The sequence below is a fragment of the Lytechinus variegatus genome, chromosome 16, assembly GCF_018143015.1.
Source record: "Lytechinus variegatus isolate NC3 chromosome 16, Lvar_3.0, whole genome shotgun sequence".
Taxonomy (NCBI): domain Eukaryota; kingdom Metazoa; phylum Echinodermata; class Echinoidea; order Temnopleuroida; family Toxopneustidae; genus Lytechinus; species Lytechinus variegatus.
This window is the reverse complement of record NC_054755.1, coordinates 22111210-22130796: the sequence shown is the minus strand read 5'-3', so window position 1 is coordinate 22130796 and position 19587 is coordinate 22111210. Positions and strand designations below refer to the sequence as shown.

Sequence of the window (19587 nt, the reverse complement as noted above, 5' to 3'; positions counted from 1 at the left end):
TTGATGTGTAATCATTTCACTTGGTAATTTTTCTTCTTAATATGTGTAAAATAATTTCTTTTAATTAATTCTAATTAATTATGCAAATTACGCAAAATCACAATTACTCGCCTCTTTTTTCCCAAATGAAGGTGATAATGAGAGATAATTTATATATAATTTAGTTGGCGTCAAAACAGCTTCATGTAGATAATTTCCTAAATGAATTTGTTTAAAGTATTGTTTTTGTAATTTCTAATGTATTTCTTTGTTTTTCTGATATAAATTACAATTACTGGGGGTAGCTCTTTTTCAACTTTAGTATTGTGTACATGTATGTATGGGGTCTTTTTTTTTACAAATGAAAAATATCATTCCTTTTGTACATGTACTTTGTATGGTATAAAAATACAAGTGTGTTTTTCTGATGTATTTGATTGTTTCACCAATTCTTTATGTATTTTATTGTTTCAACAATTTGTTTATAGATGGATAATGTAGCTTTCATTTTGGAGACCGTGGGCATTCGATTACAATTTTTTTAGGAAGGATGAGCAGCAGAGTCTGAGGGTGTTAAGATGTAGCATTGCATGTAATTCAAGTATCAAGAAGGAAACATAAAAATTAAGCTTTAATATCTATGCATTTCTTAGATATGTATGATTACAACAAAGGCCATGTCCGAGCACTCTTTTTTTAATGAAAAATAAGTTCATATTCTAGCGTGAAATCACTGCACATAAATAAAGCTCTGAACAGCAACAAAAACAGGCATCAAAGCTCCAACACTCAAAACAAGAGAACAAAAGTGACACAAAAACTTAAACAAATCCCATCCCCATTTCAACTTATGAACACGACGCCCCCCCTGCACCCTTCTTGAAAAAAAAAAATAATTATAATAAAATAGAAAAAAAATGAATAACATAGAAAAAAAATAGACAATAGAGCCATGTGGAAGTGAAGAGTTTTCATGTACATTTTCTTACAAGAGTGAAAAATTAAACAACATGTTTTTTGCATTTTAATCATGGGCGGAAATTGGCCCGAAGGTAGGGGGACACTGGCATCGGCGGCGAAAGCCAAAAATTTTAGGGGGGACCACCACCAAATTATTTTGATAATCAAAAAAATACACCAAAGGTTATCAACCAAAAATTATAGGGGGGACGCAGAAAACTAAATTTGACAAGCAAAAAAAAAAGAAAAGAAAAAAAAAAGGTTATTAAAAAAAAAATTGGGGTGGGGGATCGTCCCCCACCTTAAATTAAGAGCGGGGGGGGACACTTCCCCCAGCTTTCGCCGCCTATGGATGCTGGCAAGACAAGTTAAAAAAAATGTTTTTCCCAAAACTGTTGTAAGGTCATTTTAACCCCCAAAAGTTTGACCAAAATGAAAAAAAGAAAGAAAAAAATGTATTATTGTTACATGTCCCCCTATTATTTTGGGTAGGGGGACGTGTCCCCCTGGGATTTCCACCCATGATTTTAATTGTAGAAAAGTCAACATTGATATTCCACTGTCAAAAGCAAATCCAGTTTCCAAATGAAACGATAATCAACCACCTCGACTCTTGAGTCACATAACCTTGGGATGATAAAATCTTTCTGTGACAAATGTATGTATTAAAATCAATATCAGAATAATTATCCACGGTATAATGACAGATTTCCCAAAAAAGGCACAACATTATCGTCAAGTAAGCAATTTAAGATCTAGTTCAAACCAGCATGAACTATCAACCGCTCCCATCAACCTGCCAACCGCAGGCGCATCGGGCAGCTCGACTGCCGAGAGACCGGCTGTGACAAGGGTAGCTAGCATCTCTTATATCTGGACTGCGCAATGTCAGAATGGCGTGATTTTGGATTTTCTAATAATTTAAATATATTTAGAGCTAATTTTTATACCTAATCGGAATGTTGTTTTACTTACCATAAAAAAATTTCGAACATTTACGCGTCCAAAAATTTGATGAACTTTCAAGCTCCGATATCCACACTTTACAGGCGAGTATCCACATTGAATTTGAAACTTATATGTACAGAAAGAGCACATCTTCAGCAGAGATGCCAAGTATAAAAAAATGTTATGCGTGAGATTTTCATGACTCGGGCTTCAAAACCATACGATACACGCACGCGATTCATCGTATCACGAATAGCTGTGCGCTGACTGCACTCTCGATTCGTCTCGCGTGCCGGGCTAGACGCGAAGGCGATCCGCCAGTCATATAATCTGGCGAATAATGCTACTTTTTCTCTCTTTTTTCTGTCGGGTCCCGATGCGTGAGAAAAATGGGTGCCATGCGTGAGATCGTGAGACGGACCCCGAATGCGTGAGTCTCACGCACAATGCGTGAGACTTGGTAGCTCTGCTTCAGCTGTCTGTTAAAAGGCACGAGATTGCATCTACTATCATGACTATGTGCGCATGCGCATTAAACCCCATTTGCGACGAGCCGCCCAGACAGAGGCGCAAAACCAGCGCTCGCGATGCCCCGTATTCGCACATACCTACGTGATGAAAGAAGCTCTTTCAAAAAAAAAACAAAGCTCCAAAAAGCATGCAAAGGTAAAAATAGTAATTATTGGCTGGTTGCCAGACCAAGAAGTTTGAAATGATTGTGGGCATTAACAGAAAGACAAGAAAGACAAGTTGAAGAAGCGAGCGCGCGAGCGAGCGCTAGCGCTAGCCCACCCATGGGTTCATATCGTCTCGCGAGCGAAGGATTATCAGTCATACGCACGCGACACACAACTACACTTCCAAAATACAGTGGGCTTTTGCCCACATAAAATATTATGTATAAATAAATATTCCACATCCTGCTATGACACTTACCGAATCATTTAGATCCTTCCGTGACTTCTCCTTGAAGTTTCTTTCTAAAAATATGTATATTTTCTTAATCTTTAGTGAAGATTTTACGGAGATAGAAATCAGTCAGCGTTGATATCAATTTTCTCCTGAAGAGGGCGCGCGATTTATATTCATATCAAAGACACGACAAGGGAAAGAATAGGCACCTACACTATTTTACACGCATATCGACGCAAGGCATTACGCAAAGTCCGTAAAGTGTCCAATCTTTTCATTGTATAGACTTTGGTATACCGTATACGTATTATTGACGTTCGTCAAAGCTTGTACTGCTGGTTTCTTTCCAGGCACGTATATTATTTTCATTTTTTTTTATCAGTCATCTTTTTAAATTAATGCAAATGAGTGTTATCATCACCAATAATAATCATTAATTATGTTTTTTGAAGGCATTTCATTAATTGGTGCCCATAATTAGTAAATTAATCATGAGGATTGCGCATTCAAAGAATTTAGATACAGTTATAAAATTACCGAGGAGCTGAATCAAGGTTGTGAAATTATTAGCGCCACCAACGGGCTTCCTTGTATTTCCGTGGAAGAGACAAGCGAAGTCACTTTCGAGGCCGAGGTAAGCAAAATGTGCTTTTTTTATCGGATTATTATTTTATTATTATTTTCATTCATATTCAACAAAGCTACTTACCGGCTAGACCAAAAGCTTCGGTCTCTGTTATGTTGGTTGTTCAGCTGAACTCCGTTGGCTTCACTCACCAAATACAGAGACCGAAGTTCTAGCGCGATCCGTACAGGGACTCAATGGCCATATGTTTATGTACTTAAGATCGGACAAAACGGGGAAGTGAATTTGCGTGACAGCCGAGGTAAGTCACTGTTTTTGTTCCTTTTAACTTGATTTTTCTCCGTTTTGGGGCAATTAATGCCAAGAGGGAATATTAATTTGCATTTTTGTCACAATAATTGTCAATTTTTTTATTCATTAAAGACAAAAATTGAAGAGCCCCGACGGGGGGATTTTGCATTGCAAGTCCCCTAATGGTGCATGCACGATAGCGAGCCGTCTGTGTACTAGGAGAAATAAAAAAAAAAATGTTAAAAGACTCCTCGAAACAGACGGCTGCCAGCTGTCTACTTACCGGCCACCCATGGGTTCGTATCGTCTCGCGAGCGAAGGATTATCAGTCATACGCACGCGACACACCACTACACTTCGAAAATACAGTGGGCTTTTGCCCACATAAAATATTATGTATAAATAAATATTCCACATCCTGCTATGACACTTACCGAATCATTTAGATCCTTCCGTGACTTCTCCTTGAAGTTTCTTTCTAAAAATATGTATATTTTCTTGATCTTTAGTGAAGATTTTACGGAGATAGAAATCAGTCAGCGTTGATATCAATTTTCTCCTGAAGAGGGCGCGCGATTTATATTCATATATAAGACACGACAAGGGAAAGAATAGGCACCTACACTATTTTACACGCATATCGACGCAAGGCATTACGCAAAGTCCGTGAAGTGTCCAATCTTTTCATTGTATAGACTTTGGTATACCGTATACGTATTATTGACGTTCGTCAAAGCTTGTACTGCTGGTTTCTTTCCAGGCACGTATATTATTTTCATTTTTTTTATCAGTCATCTTTTAAGTTAATGCAAATGAGTGTTATCATCACCAATAATAATCATTAATTATGTTTTTTGAAGGCATTTCATTAATTGGTGCCCATAATTAGTAAATTAATCATGAGGATTGCGCATTCAAAGAATTTAGATACAGTTATAAAATTACCGAGGAGCTGAATCAAGGTTGTGAAATTATTAGCGCCACCAACGGGCTTCCTTGTATTTCCATGGAAGAGACAAGCGAAGTCACTTTCGAGGCCGAGGTAAGCAAAATGTGCTTTTTTTATCGGATTATTATTTTATTTACCTTTACCTTTACCCGAGATTCTGGAAGAATGCTGATGATCCCAGCAGTCGTGCTTCCAGTTCAAGTCCTTCATCCTTCTCGTAAGTAGGTATCTTCTCAGCAGTCATAGCTTGGAAATCTGCACCGTCCTCAACATTAGTATGATTTATGCATCATAGGGTGAGCAGTACCGCTGGTCTGCCCACACCTTGTCTAGCATTATTTTGAAACTGTTCACCGTCTGAGCAGTGACTACCTCTTCGGGCAGCGAATTCCAGTCTTTTATTATTATTTTTATATTCAACAAACTCTTGCTACTTACCGGCAAGAGCCCCGGTGCGTAGCGAGAAGGAGCTTCGGCAAATATTACTTCAGCAATGAAGCGATGTTTGCCGACTACTTCGAAATCCAGGGTCAAACACGGTCTATTGTACGAGGTTAGTACATACTAACCTCGTACAATGTGTGAGTGAGTGCTTACCGGCAAGAGCCCCGGTGCGTAGCGAGGAGCTTCGGCAAATATCAATATTACTTCAGCAATGAAGCGATGTTTGCCGACTACTTCAAAATCCAGGGTCAAACACGGTCTATTGTACGAGGTTATTACATACTAACCTCGTACAATGTGTGAGTGGCGCTAGCCTAATTTAGGCAAATTGCAAGGCTACGGCTTAGGCCTACACAAATTTATACATGTGGGTCTACATAAAAAATATGGCGAACTTCTAATGCGTAATTAAGTAAAGTTTGCTTGTGTAAACCAACATAAATACGGTGTACTTATATCTAATTTTACCAATGCTTTTCAAAATAGAGTAAACATACCTCGAATTCAGCTGCAATATCAGAGAAGAAGCCATTTTAACGTTCTTTCCAAAACACGAACCAGCAAAAATTCACAACCTCGTATGTTAAATGTTACTATTTATTGATTTTGATGATAATTTGAATTCAAGAATTTTCCCAAGAATACCTTTGAAATTATTTAGATATTTATTTTGTAAATTAAATTGATTTTCTCATATTTTTATTTAAAAATGCGAAGAGCAACAACCCTTGAGCCTTGACCGATTGGCAACGTTGTTACCAGCAACCATTATCAACATATGTGAAAGGTAAGACCATTTCATCGCATTATTTTCTCATTTATTAAGCTAAAAAAACAGTATTTTTATATTTTGTGAGATTTTTCCCGTGGAGTCAATCGTATACATATTGGTTTTGGCTATTCAAGATGTCATTATAAATTGAATGTATTAAAACACAACATGAAATCAGACTTAGCTTAGCTCAGCTCAGACTAGTCACTAACGCCGGTGCAGTCCCATATGTTGTTAATTATGTAGGTATGACTTAGTAACAGATCTTTTCTACCCCCCCCCGCGTATTATTTTGGAGTTGTTTTTTGTATTCGTTATTCTTAATCTTTGATAGATTATCTTCAAATCTTCACCAAAAGTTTTTAGTATTTTTTCTCTAGATCTAAACATATTTCTGGAATTTTTACAACAAACATTTCTTCAGTTCAGGGTGAACTTCCCCTTCAATGAATGATATTACTTAGTAGATACTAGTACTAGTCTCTAGTCTTCGCTAGCCACCTTTTCATCATCATCAGCTGTGCGATGCCAACATGACTTGAAGGGGAAGATGAATACATACCTTGAACATACCTTGAAGTGCCACACTTTCATCTTCCATCTTATGACTTGGATGTATATGAAAATTTTGAATTTTTACTTCAACTTATGGAAACAGTACAGTCCACCGTCTGGTGTATTGTCGTACTGGTGAAGTGCAGCGTGCAAGTGTATGTACATTATCCGATAAAAAATTGCTTACAGCGTGCAAGTAAAAACAAGTAAAAACTTAAATTCAAGCATTGTGAATTCTTTGTTATTTTCTTTAATGGATACTGCAAGAAATATCTGTGTTTTTTCATTGTTTCTCTCTTTTTTTGTCTAACAGTTAACAGCACTGAAGAACAAAATGAGTGGTGTCAACACGGAGCTAGAAATCCAGGCCCACGCCCTTGTGGATCGCGTGATTGACAATGCTAGGAAGCGAATCGTTACTGAACTAGGAGACACAACAGAGATCATGAGTCGTCCCGTGTCCTCGATCAAGACCTATGACAGCCTGCTTTTCCGAGAGACAGAGGACTACGAGATACCGAAAATTGAGTGGATGACGATTGAAGAATTCAATATTGACCTGGGCATCAAGAAGTTAGATGAGTTTGTAAAGGTATCAATATTATTTTTCCAGTATATTTTTTCAGTATAATACCAAATTTCAAACCTTGATCACCAAAATTACAAGATACGTTAACCAGTTTTAGGAATTTCCATATCACATCCAGCTTTTTCAACACAATGTTGTATGATGTTTGTGCTTCAACATGCCCTTGTAATTAACCCCCCCCCCCCCTCCCCCATTAAGATAATGGATAAGTAAATAAATATAAATAGATAATTAAGTCAGAATGAATATTCATATGATAATTAAATGTTGGAAAAAATTAGAATAGTAGTGCCAAAACAAGAAGGACCAGACATTTTAATGCTGTCTATTTCATAGAATTTAATACTATGTGAATTGGAATTTAAAGGACAAGTCCACCCCAACAAAAACTTGATTTGAATAAAAAGAGAAAAATTCAACAAGCACACACTGAAAATTTCATCAAAATCGGATATAAAATAAGAAAGTTATGGCATTTTAAAGTTTCGCTTATTTTCAACAAAATAGTTATATGAACGAGCCAGTTACATCCAAATGAGAGAGTTGATGACATCACTCACTCACTACTTCTTTTGTATTTCATTATATGAAATATGAAATATTTTGATTTTCTCGTCATTGTCATGTAAAATGAAGTTTTATTCCTCCCTAAACACGTGGAATTCCATTATTGTAACATTTTGTGCTTCAGGCAAGGAGGTCCTACATGTAATTGTCAAATTCGTAAAACTTGAAATATTGTATAATTCAAACAATAAAAACCAAAAGAAATAGTGAGTGAGTGACATAATTGACTCTCTCATTTGGATGTAACTGGCTCGTTCATATACAGTAACTATTTTGTTGAAAATAAGCGAAACTTTGAAATGTCATAACTTCCTTATCTTACATCCAATTTTGATGAAATTTTCAGCATTGTGCTTGTCTGATTTTTCTGTATTGATTCAAATCAACATTTTTCTGAGGTGGACTTGACCTTTAACAATCTGGGCCCTGTATAGTGTTCCATTTACTGTTCATTTTTAATTACATTTTGCCTTGAACTCGATAGCAATCCATGGTGGGAATTTGTGTGACAATAATTCAGAATCCATTCATTTTTTTTGTTTGTAAACTGCTGCCATTGTTAACTGGTAAATCTAACTGGTGTGCCATGTTGTGAATTTTTCATATTGAGCACTGAATATATATATTAATATGCTCTCCCCCACCACATGTACTCAGACATGGGAGTACGACAACAGCTGGTTGTACTGCATTGATTTTCTGAGAGAGGAAGACGACAAGTACTCCAAGAAATACCGCTATCAAGTCCGATGGAGCATTCCTACTCGGAGGAAACCTATCCCACGAGCCACAGCGTGCGTGTATTTCACCATCGAGGTCTCCAAGATCAAACCGAAGGTACTTCTGATTCATTTTAGTTACTTTTATTGTGCAAAGGGGTTTAATTTGGCACCAGGGATGATTAATGACATTTTCCAACTGTTCACATACCCCCCCTCAGCTTGTATAGATCTGGGAATTGTATTTTAAATATTAATCACGTCTTATAGGTATTTCAGGAGATAAGGGTGATTGGTCTCTATAGCTAAAGTTGCTTGATCTTTTCCCCCATCTTGCTTTTAGTAGTTACTGGCTTGCTTCTAAAAAAAAAAGATCAAATTAAAAACGTGAATGACCAAATCATTTGTAAGAGGGGTGCATGATGAGCCATGAAACATGTTAATTCTGGACATACATGTAGATCTTTAAAATGAGTTTATTATTACCAAGATTTGTTTTTGTTAAATATAAAAAGGACTATTGATGATAAATTTCCCTGATATGAGAATATAACAGCATTTTATTTACTCTTGCATCTATTCTTGTCAATGTAATTGTAAGAAACCTTTGACAGCCTAAATATTATGATGTAGATTCATTGATGTTATATTCTTTAAATAAATACATTCCTGTATTGTTCTTTTATATAAGTAAAGTAACGCAGTGATACTCGTAGTGTAGAAAAATAAATATATCTTTAAAAAACACTTACACGGGAAAATTGATACATCAGTGATTGTACCATATTAGAAAAGTGTATTTATCTATTTTCATGTATCCATTGATTTACTTTACACATTAATGTATATTCGTTTCTTCTTCATTTTCAGACCTATCCAGTGTCTGTGTACTACGTGTTCGAAACAAACCGTCTAGTCCATCAACCTGGTCTTTCCAGGTTTAGGGATCGGTGGCTCAAAGACATCATCGACACCAAGATCTTAGTCATGGATACAGTTACATTCTGAATAACCTTGAAAAAAAAAGACTATCAAGTGCAGACTTCTTTTGGACAGCAGCAAGTTGTCTATGGCCGATATTTATCATAGACAATAATTATTACATTCTGAAAAAAAAATTGAATATAACATTCAACGTTCGTTGGCTCAAAGACATTATCGACACTAAGATTCAAGTCATGGATATATGCTGAAGAAACTTAAAAAAGGAACAATCCATCGAAACTTCTTTGGGACAGGGACCATGCTACTCATCTGTATCTTTGCGAATCGTCTGTGACTGTTCTTCAACAGTCATTTTCAAGTCATCACTGATTCTGAATTAGAATTCTATGGGGCAGTGGCTCCTACCTATATTCCATACATGTATATCTTTACAAAATGTCTATGCTTTTTGTCAACATCCAGATTTAAGCTATTATCCTAGTAAGGCAAAAGAATGTATTTGAATCGATTCAACGAGACAGGTTTTTTGGCTGACCCCAAATGATGCAGCTTTCCTACATGAATATGCATTGCTTTCCACAAAGTGTGGTATCAGCAAATTGAAATCTCTTCTCCATGAAAACTTAATATCGAACCACTTCAAACTTGCAAATGTAAAACCTGTATTTTCTCTTTGCCTAGGTTTCTGCATTCATAGCACTGAGAAAGGAATAATTTGATTCAGAAAATCCTTTTTTGCTTCAAAAAATAACCCAATGGACAACTTTAAAGTGTACTTAATAAATTGTAAAGTCAGTGTTGCTCAAGTCAAACTAAAAAAAAAGTCACCTTTAATATTTGGAAGTTTTAAAAAGTTAACTTCTCTTTATATTCTTGCTTTAAATCTACATGTAAGTTATTCAGAAGTCTCATCCCAACTGAAACAACTTTGGCAAGGTTGACTGTGGCAATGAATTAATATTTGTATATATGTATTCAGTATATGAAGTGTAAATATTTGTAAATTACATATTATATCATGTAATAAAATGTTTAAATTCATACAAATGGTGTAATTTGGTCCATTACATGTATGTTGTACAAAGTGAACTAATTCCACACTATAACAAAATTCCAGTTTAGAATGATTTAGGGAAATCATTTTTTGAATCTCTTCCTGTCTACTCTTCAATATAAATCCCTTTCTTGAACTTTATTAACTAATTTTGTTTATCCTTAAAACTTTTAAGAATCTTGTCGTATAGGACCCTCAACCACAAAACAATCAGTAAATCCCAATGAAATGTTAGTGTCAAGAGTTGAATTTGGAAAAGTAGGGATTACATGTTAGTAGTTTTCTGAAAGGTAATATAATCAATCTATCATGTTTGCATTTCAGGGTCAGAGACAAAACTAAGCAAATTTTTGAGATACGTGCCCAATCAACCAAGCTAGATGCTAATAATGGTCCTACATTATACAATTCCAGTCTTCTGAAATAGTTTAAAGTCATCAAGCCATGCAGATAAACCCATGATTTCACATTTTAATATGATGCCACAAATCTTTGTTACATATCATAATTTCATGATATCATGAGTCTGTCGGCACAACTTGAACAAAGGGGATTGAATACATAACTTCTGAAGGTTTCCATGGCGAAGAATAGCGTAGTAGGTTTCACGGTACACCATGTATCTTTTCTGGTCAAGTGTCGGTCCAGAACTCTGAAGACGACAACAACAGGCTTGTCGAAACATCGAGTTTGTGTGGTCCTTTTCAGGACCAACACTTGCCCAATACCTCCTACACTGTGATTCATTATACATGTATTTGATGTTGCATTGTGATGAAGAGAAAATTCTTCATTCTTACCTCTGGAATTCCTTCTTTTAAATATCTCATATCAGACTGAATGTTGCTTAGTTACAATATCACAGGCCCGTTGCAGAAAGAGTTGCAATCAAAATCACGCGCAACTTCATTTTCAACCAATCAACAGCGCGCATTTACATGTAGGACTTGCGATTGATTTTTTTACTTGCATTTAAACGCAACTCTTTCTGCAACGGACCCCACATCACATCTGAATGAATCGCAAGAACTTCACAACAGCAAAAATGAAGCAAGAACACAGTTATCAAATTAAGTGTGAAAGACCGTGTGCATTTGGTCCATTAAACATCAAACCTCTTTTGAATACAACACATTTGCTGACATGACATGGCAAAAGTTATCTACATTTGTATTTTAAAAAAATCAAGCACCATTAAAATATAATACTTTGTACATGAATTCATTACATGTAATTATTATTATGGCATTTGAGAATATAACCCACCATACCGTGGGCCTCAAATGTAATACATGTTTTATACAATGCATTCATTCCAACTCCAATTAGAATTCCAATTCAATTTGATTGTTTTAACAAATAACAGCATAGCACAATTCAATAAACTTGTTTGAATACAAGTAGAAGACAAAAATAATGAAGAGCGTATAATATTTTCATGAATGGAACATATTACAAGGGTTTAAACCTCATCATCAGACTGATAATTATAAAAAGTCATTGGTATTTATGCATTTTGGATATCAGGTACATTTGAAGAATGTAAATACATAAAGACTACAAAAGGTATGTGATACAGGAGAATTCAGGGGTGGTATTCTGAAAATTGTCTTAACTTTTCTTGTAAGTCAGCAAGATAACAGCACACTAAAATTCTCTTAAATTGGTATTCTGAAAATTGTCTTATCTCTGTAAGGACGTCCCCTATTTTATCTCTGACACGCCCAATATTCTGTCATCAACCAATTATTAAGCTTGTTATATGCTTAGGCCAACCAATAGAAGCACCTCTTCTTAAAAAAAATGAAGCGCATTGTTGATATGAGGCGTAATTTCCTTGCGCCCCCGACGCTTATGCTTGTGCGCTTCTGTCCTAAAAATACACGTGGCTCTTCTCAAAGATATATTTTCTCTGAAAAGATTAATCATCTCGAACACCAATTTGTAATTGCTGAAAAGTCTACCAATCCGTCATTATAATTTCTTTTGAATGTCTCCTTTTGTAAAACATGATGTTCTTGCGGGATGCAGCAAGAAATACTTATTGCAGACGGGCAAATATCGCATGCAACAATAAGTTACAATAGCCCCCCACCTCTTGTAAATTTCATTGTATTTTCAAGGAAGTTAAGAGAACGTAAAGAAGAGAATTTTCGGAATAGCTTGTAACTCGATATTTTATCTTGCGCACAGACATAATATGCGCCAATTATACATTTACGCATTATCATATCTCTGACATCATACGCGCTCAGTGAAAGTTACAAGAAAAGTTAAGACAATTTTCGGAATACGGATTTTATTGTAACTCTAAAGATACAAGAATATTTCTCTTAAGACAATTTTCAGAATACGGCCCCAGTTTGTAAAAAGGATTGAAAGTAAACTCATCAAGAACCGTTTCTTAACCTCCTCCTTTGTACAATGTGTACATATCATGCTTGAGTGAACCCAAGAATTCAAACCTATTTTCTCTAGTTCCTTCGAAGCTCTCACTGAATTCCTCAATTCACTATAGTTGTGACAGTTATTTTTGACCATTTTTGACAAGTTATATATCATATGTTTCCAAGGGAAAGAAAAGGTGTGGTCTTTACAGGTGGTCGTAACACAAAGCTTATAGGCCAAGAGCATTAGGTTTAACATTTTCTGTAACAAGCTGGTTTTTTCAGGATAGGTCCAGAAATATGTCTAGAATAACATACTAAAAGTCCTCATATACCTCCTTGAGGGTTTTGGAAGAAATCTTGGATTTTTGATGTACTTGACCACTGACTGTCCTTGTAACTTGTCCAAATGTACTACTTGACCCTTAACCCTATCTAGGCTGGGGTATTTTGGGAGTTCCTATGGCCGGGGGGCCTCCCAGGCCCCCCACTAAGATCTCGGCCCTCGACCGCGCGATCGCGCCGAAAATTGGCACGCGGGTTGTCTGGGACAGTAATTTATTTCATGCGAATCGCTATTAAGTGATTATGCTAATTTATGCGTAATTAGTATGCGAAATCATACTTTTTCCTCGAACTCCCTAAATAAAGCTCCAAATGTACTAATTTTTGGTATAGAAACTCTTTGTGGTGTCCTTAGCAAGAGTACATGAAAAAAATTGTGATATCAAATCATTTTCTTATGTATTATATTGTTTTTGCAATTTCTTATGTATTTCTTTGTTTTTTTGACCTTTTGTTTTTCATTGTTTTTTCAATGAAATTTGTTGGGGACTCTTCTGTGATTATAAAAATCATAAAATGAATACATTTAGACTGGCAAAACTAAAAATAATCATACATTTATGAATTTTGGTTGAAATCACAATTTGCATTGACTTTGTACACGAAATCACGTTTTTGAGCAATTTTCGGTCTGACATGCACTTACATGTTGTGTAATTTCGGAACCACATACCCGGGTGACGCAAAATTGGTCTAAAAGTTGCGCAAGACTTGAAAGTAAAAACTCAGCGAGCGGCGTGGTCAAAAAATTTCGCACGACGAAAATATCGCGCGATTCGTTGAGGGGGGGCCCCCCCGGCCTAGATAGGGTTAAAACCATTGAATAGAAACAGAATTAAAGATAGTAACATGAGCAATAAATAGATTTTTAGGCTTTGGCGGCCATTTTAGACGCCATCTTGGATTTGGGGGTATACTGGACTGCTTAGTTTCACTCTATCCTGTATCAATAGCTCTTTTTACACCTTTAAACCATGAAATATGCACCAAAATTTGATTTCTAGGGTGGACAATGATAGTGTTATGGCCATTTTGGATGCCATATTGGATAGGGAAAACCCTCAAGGATATATGAAGACTTTTAGTATGTTATTCTAGGGTTGTGGACCTATCCTGAAAAAAATCAGCTTGTTACCTGAAATTTCCTTTCTTAAGCCCATTTTGGCCTAATGCTCTTGGATTATTAGCCATCATCATAGAACCTTTTTTAAGATTGATTGGATTGACTGCAATATAAAATTGTGAAAATCAAGCATACAATTGATTGCTAATCTCTTTGTTACGGGACCCAGGTTTGACTACCAAAATCATTGTCTGATTAACAAATAATTCTCTATTTTTACTGTTATGACTGGATAGTAAGAGAAAACTATAGAAGTTAATTAATCAGCAATATAAAACTAATAGTGTACATCTATAAAAAGAGAGAATTGTTCTGCCTGACATGAAATCGAAAAAAATTACCCACTATAGAGGATAGAATGAGTTGTAAACACTTATATTCAAAACACTTGTATTTTTTTTACTAGTACTGCATATTTTCATCTAAATAGTTCTATTTCATCTACATGCATAATATATTTAAACTAAAATATATAATTTGTATAATTCTGTAAGCACACCAACAGATATTCTTGAATACGAAATGTGAATGGCTTAGTAAAAGCACTAAAAAACATAAATTTTTAACTTTGTTAACACTATAAGTATTCTGACGCAAAAATGATAATAAAACACCTTAGTGGTGTTTCAAGAAACATCAATTAATTTCCAAATTAAGCATAAATAAAAAAAAATTAAGTGCAAGTCCAATAAATGCAAATTTTAAGTTGATATGCATTCAGTTGCAATTTGAAATAACTATCTTCCAATAAATGCAAATTTTAAGTTGATATGCATTCAGTTGCAATTTGAAATAACTATCTTGCAATACCCAGTTATGCTTTATATGGGGACATATGCTTGATTTGTAATCAAAATTACTTACAACACTTGACATGTCATTATTTTCAGCTATATTATTGCCCATTTAATCAGATCAGCAGTGGAATACGGGAATATCATCTTTCAGGCATTGAAGATCCTGAGAAATAATCAGTAGTAATGCTGCACAGTGAATTGAGATATTTTATCAGGCTATGTTATTGTGATAGTTTTGGGTCTCATATGCTCATCTCAAACACTATAATATTATATCATACATATACAACAAATGTAGACATTAGACCTACTAAATCTATTATGACCACTGAACTTAGACATGATTCTTTTCCCTCATCTTACCCATCCTTAATATGTATAATATACACTGATTTTTTTAAAATAAATATACACTACAAAATATATATTTCAAAACACCATTTGTTTATTTATACTTCAAAATACTATTTTTTGTACCATACTTCTCATCAAAAAGACACTGACTGAGAGACTAAGTGTTCGCTTTGTTTATATATATTTTTTTCTAGCACAACTGGTAAGAAAGACTATTCAAAATGATATTGAATTTGGTGTACCTTTCTAAAGGGTATCACACTCGTGTCACAGTCACATCAACGAAATCAACAAAATCTATTACATTATGGACAGTTTGGAGTCAGTTTCGTTGGTATGAGTGTAACACAAAACAAATATTATCCACTGCTATGATAATTAAAGAGAAATGCCAGTAGTTGCAGTAAACACTGATTTCAAGAGAAAGTCTGTAAAACCAGGCTTAATTGTCAGAATATCTTTGAGGATGTAGATCTGGTACAGTTACATAAAATGAACTTTGTGAAATCTTGAAATCTACGCTGAAAAATGTTCACATTGAAGATCACCAACACAGATAGGCACACATGGGACAGTGTATTATTATTGCTGGAATAAATACCCGACGGAAGTGACAGAATCTGCGCTTATTTTGCTTATTTCTCAGCAATTACACTATTTCTTCCAGAATCCTTTGGCACATATTTTTTATTCATACATACAGACACTTGGGTGGTCATTATATTAGATTCTGTAAAAAGTCATTTTGAGATCGTTACCAAAACTGGAATTTATCTTTAAGGCACTAGTTCAAGGTGTATTTTATTCTTGCCATGGGCAGAAATCTATCCCCAAAGGTAGGGGGGACCAGGGCCTGGAAAATTTGACAAGCCCCCCCCCCCAAAAAAAAAAAAGGTTATCACCCAAAATGTCAAAATGAAAGGTGATTTTAAACAAAACAATCTGACAAGAAAAAAAAGGGCTTTTGCCCAAAATATAAGGTCATTTAGTCCAAAATACATGCATTATTTCGACTGTGAAATAATGTATTCTGCTCCATCATGAAAGACCAAAATTAGTGGGGGGGGGGGGCATTTGATATTGTGTCCCCTCTACTATTTTGGGTAGGGGGGACGTGACCCCCGTGTCCCCCCTGGGATTTCCACCCATGATTCTTGCCAATAACAAACCACATCATATGTCTACAATTATAACAGGTCAATGTAGACAGAGAATGCTATGTTGTTTCTACTCTCAAATAGCTCAAAATATCATCACAAACAAGCCAATATATTTTCTGTGTAAATATGTGTTCTATTATATTTTTCTCCAGTATCCTACATTATAAAAGGTAATAAATAGTTCTGTGTGTGTGTTTCACTTGCAAACCAATATTCTGTGGACATCATTTAACATTTCATTATCAAATATTTCTGAGCAAATATATTCTTTCTTCACATCCTAACATACAATGTCATAACATTCACACTGAGTTTGCTGTACAAACCCTTCGCTCGAGGAAACTGATCTGAATATGGGAAATTAACACGATTCATCCCTTTTTTAACTTCCTCCCAAGCTTTCTCAAATTATCTTCCATGACCTCTGAAGAGGGGTCAAGGGTCAGCGACCTCTGGTACTGATGGTAGGCCTCCTCGAGCTTTCCCCATCGGTGATAAAGGACAGCAAGGTTGCCATGGTAACGAGCGACATCAGGTTTGCAGTGGATGGCTTGAAGGTACATTTCCTCCGCTTCCTGCAAATGTGAACGGTAAATGGTGGTGATATTTATACCTGACTGCTAAGAAAGTACTAATGCTTGTAAGCAAACAACCAGAGGAACGATGGCTTAAGGTCCTATCCGAGGGATCTGGTAATGAGGATTAATACCTTACCAAAGGGCAGCACCAAGTGGGAATCGAACCTGGGTCACCGGAATCCGAAACTCCCGCTCTACCGAATGAGCAATCACATTCAGTTTGAAAGAATGTCATTTACTCAGATGAACTGTAAAGTACATGTAAATACATTGTAAGTTACAATTATTACATTGTAACTTTAACATTGTAACTGCAAAGATATTTTAATGAATGTAAAAGAAAGGAGATACACAAAATGTTTCTTTAAATCACATGAATGAACTTACTGACTTTGATAAAAGTATTTCAAAACAAAATGTTGTTCTTAAAATTCTTTATCTTATGGATTGGAGTATTGACTTGGTTTAAAACATACACTGAACAAATTACATGTACATAAAACCAATATCTTTCTTTTAACATGTATCTATCCTATGTTAACTTCATAATTTGTTAAAATATACCCATACTTAAGGCATTTTTAGGCAACCATTCAGAATTATCCCCATCTTTCATAGCTTCCCACATACCGTAAATTCTTCTATCTTACAAACAAGACTAAAATTTAGCATATAGAAAGCTGATTAATTCAAAGCTCTTTATAGACCAATGTTGGAAGTTGGGTCAGATGCAAACTTGCGATATACATGTACAGATAGGCCAGAGCAGCAGGCAGGTACATGTACAAGGTTTGTATGGATCGAGAGACAATATGCTTTCATGTATAAATGCAAATTTGTCCTTACTTGGTCAGAGCTTAGACCCGGCACGCACCTTGTTTGATCTCACCTGCGGAGTGTTCTTACTGCCCATGATAACAGCTGTGCATCCCACAGCGATCCCATTTTTTTCCTCCTACATTTAAGTACCATACACAAATATGATTAGTTTTAAGCACTAGAAACTAATCAGCTTTAAATGATTTTACCTATGCATGCAAGCGGGACTGCATGTAATGCATGTAACAGTCTTGTCATCTAACTTCTGAAGGTTTCCATGGTGAAGAATAGTGTAGTATGTTTCACGGTACACCATGTATCCTCAGGATGACAAGAACACATGACACACGACAAGAACACACTTGTCGAAACGTCGAGATTGGGTTGTCCTTTTCAGGACCAACACTAGCCCAAGAAAGATACATGGTGTACCATGAAATCTACTACACTAGTCTTGTCATCCATAGCATCAAGGAAATCCACTCCATGATTGTTTACATGTATCTTTCAAACACGACCTACCTTATATCTTTCCATCTTGCCTAATACATTGCCAATAGCGTAGTATATTTGAGGATCATCTTTGACATGCCTCAAGGCTTCCTGTCCTACTGATATAGCAGTGTTATACTGACCTAATGAAAGATTGATAAAAACAAGAATGCAAGTCATTTTTATAACTGGGTCTGAAAAAAGACCAGGTGGGTTTTTCATAAAGCTGTTCATAAAGTTATGAATAATGGAATATTTTATTTTGACTAAGAATTGTGGAAAAGTTTGAACACCTGCAAAGTCATAAACCATTCTACAATTATTCTTGAATTTAAAACAAAAAATACACACAAATTATCAATAGTTTCAATAAAATCCTTGTCAGAAGTTGGCAGCATGGATAAGGAGAATGCTTGTTTCTCTTATGTACTAAAGTATTTCTTTTTAAATTTGAATGAATGACACCTGCATAGGCCCACAGTAATGGATTCACATATACACTTTGCTGTGTTGAAACGAGGTGGATTGCGAACCACGAGTCTTGCCTGATTTCACAATCAACGAGTCTTGTCTGATTTCACAATCAATAAAATATGACATTTTGACCCCTGGGTGATCTCTGACCTTACCATCGTCATGAACACACATGTAGTATTACCCAAGGATCATTTGTACCAAGTGTAACCACAATGATGCAGAAATAAAGAAATAAGAGCAATACAGATAAAATCTTGACCTTTTGACCCCTAGATGACCATTGAACCATCCTCTTCGAAAACACACAAGGTACTGGTATTACCCAACAATCATTTGTACAAGTGTAATCACAGAAAGAAAAAAAAAGAAATCGAGCAAGTTGAACAATAACTTCAAAAGTATCCATATGAATTGAAAATGTACATGACTGAAAAGTTAGGCTGGTAATAAACCTTAAAAGCTGACATAGAGAAAGAAAAACAAATATGATCCTGTCTGAAAACACTGAAAAAAGCTGAGAGTGCCATAGTGTGCAAATAGCATAGACATGAAGTGTCTAATATGATAGGATTTTTGCGACATTAAAAGGTGCTGTTACATGTACATGTACTTTGTCCCATGGAAAGAACTTTTTATGTGCTACAAAGGAGTGAGATGAAGAGAGGACCACGAAACAACAATGCAGAAAAGAGATAAAAATATGCTATAAATGGCATGAAAGCGGTTCCTAATAATATTTTCAAGTAGAAAGACAAAAGTTTTATATCGGAATACAACACAATGGT

The 19587-nt window shown here is 35.5% G+C and overlaps 3 protein-coding genes across 4 annotated transcripts in view; 1 reads left to right on the top strand and 2 right to left on the bottom strand.

Annotated features, from left to right (window-relative positions):
* The window catches only part of LOC121429817 (methylcrotonoyl-CoA carboxylase subunit alpha, mitochondrial-like), a 30331-nt gene extending 24677 nt beyond the window's left edge, over positions 1 to 5654 (bottom strand). The window contains exon 1 of the mRNA XM_041627057.1: positions 5567 to 5654. Coding sequence (XP_041482991.1) covers positions 5567 to 5601 — 35 coding nt within the window. The 5' untranslated portion in view covers positions 5602 to 5654. The remainder of the gene's footprint in view (positions 1 to 5566) is intronic.
* A 131-nt stretch (positions 5655 to 5785) lies between these two features.
* On the top strand, positions 5786 to 9952 carry LOC121429876 (A-kinase anchor protein 14-like). 2 transcript variants are annotated; one of them, XM_041627131.1, is made up of 4 exons: positions 5786 to 5856; positions 6710 to 6988; positions 8210 to 8389; positions 9142 to 9952. In XM_041627131.1, exons 2-4 carry the CDS (start codon positions 6731 to 6733, stop codon positions 9277 to 9279), a joined length of 576 nt encoding a protein of 191 aa, XP_041483065.1. In that variant the 5' UTR covers positions 5786 to 5856; positions 6710 to 6730; the 3' UTR covers positions 9280 to 9952. The 2 variants fall into 2 exon arrangements, with proteins under 2 accessions (XP_041483065.1, XP_041483066.1); XM_041627132.1 differs by having other exon boundaries at positions 5802 to 5856; positions 6717 to 6988.
* A 6252-nt stretch (positions 9953 to 16204) lies between these two features.
* The window catches only part of LOC121430285 (protein O-mannosyl-transferase TMTC4-like), a 27657-nt gene continuing 24274 nt past the window's right edge, over positions 16205 to 19587 (bottom strand). The window contains exons 17-18 of the mRNA XM_041627563.1: positions 18356 to 18468; positions 16205 to 17011 (exon numbers count right to left, since the gene is read on the bottom strand). Coding sequence (XP_041483497.1) covers positions 16808 to 17011; positions 18356 to 18468 — 317 coding nt within the window. The 3' untranslated portion in view covers positions 16205 to 16807. The remainder of the gene's footprint in view (positions 17012 to 18355; positions 18469 to 19587) is intronic.

Coding starts and splice junctions, on each gene's coding strand:
- LOC121429876 (XM_041627131.1), top strand. CDS start 6,731: ATGAGTGGTGTCAACACGGAGCTAGAAATCCAGGCCCACGCCCTTGTG. Junction 6,989..8,209: donor AGTTAGATGAGTTTGTAAAG/GTATCAATATTA, acceptor ACATGTACTCAG/ACATGGGAGTACGACAACAG. Junction 8,390..9,141: donor TCTCCAAGATCAAACCGAAG/GTACTTCTGATT, acceptor CTTCATTTTCAG/ACCTATCCAGTGTCTGTGTA.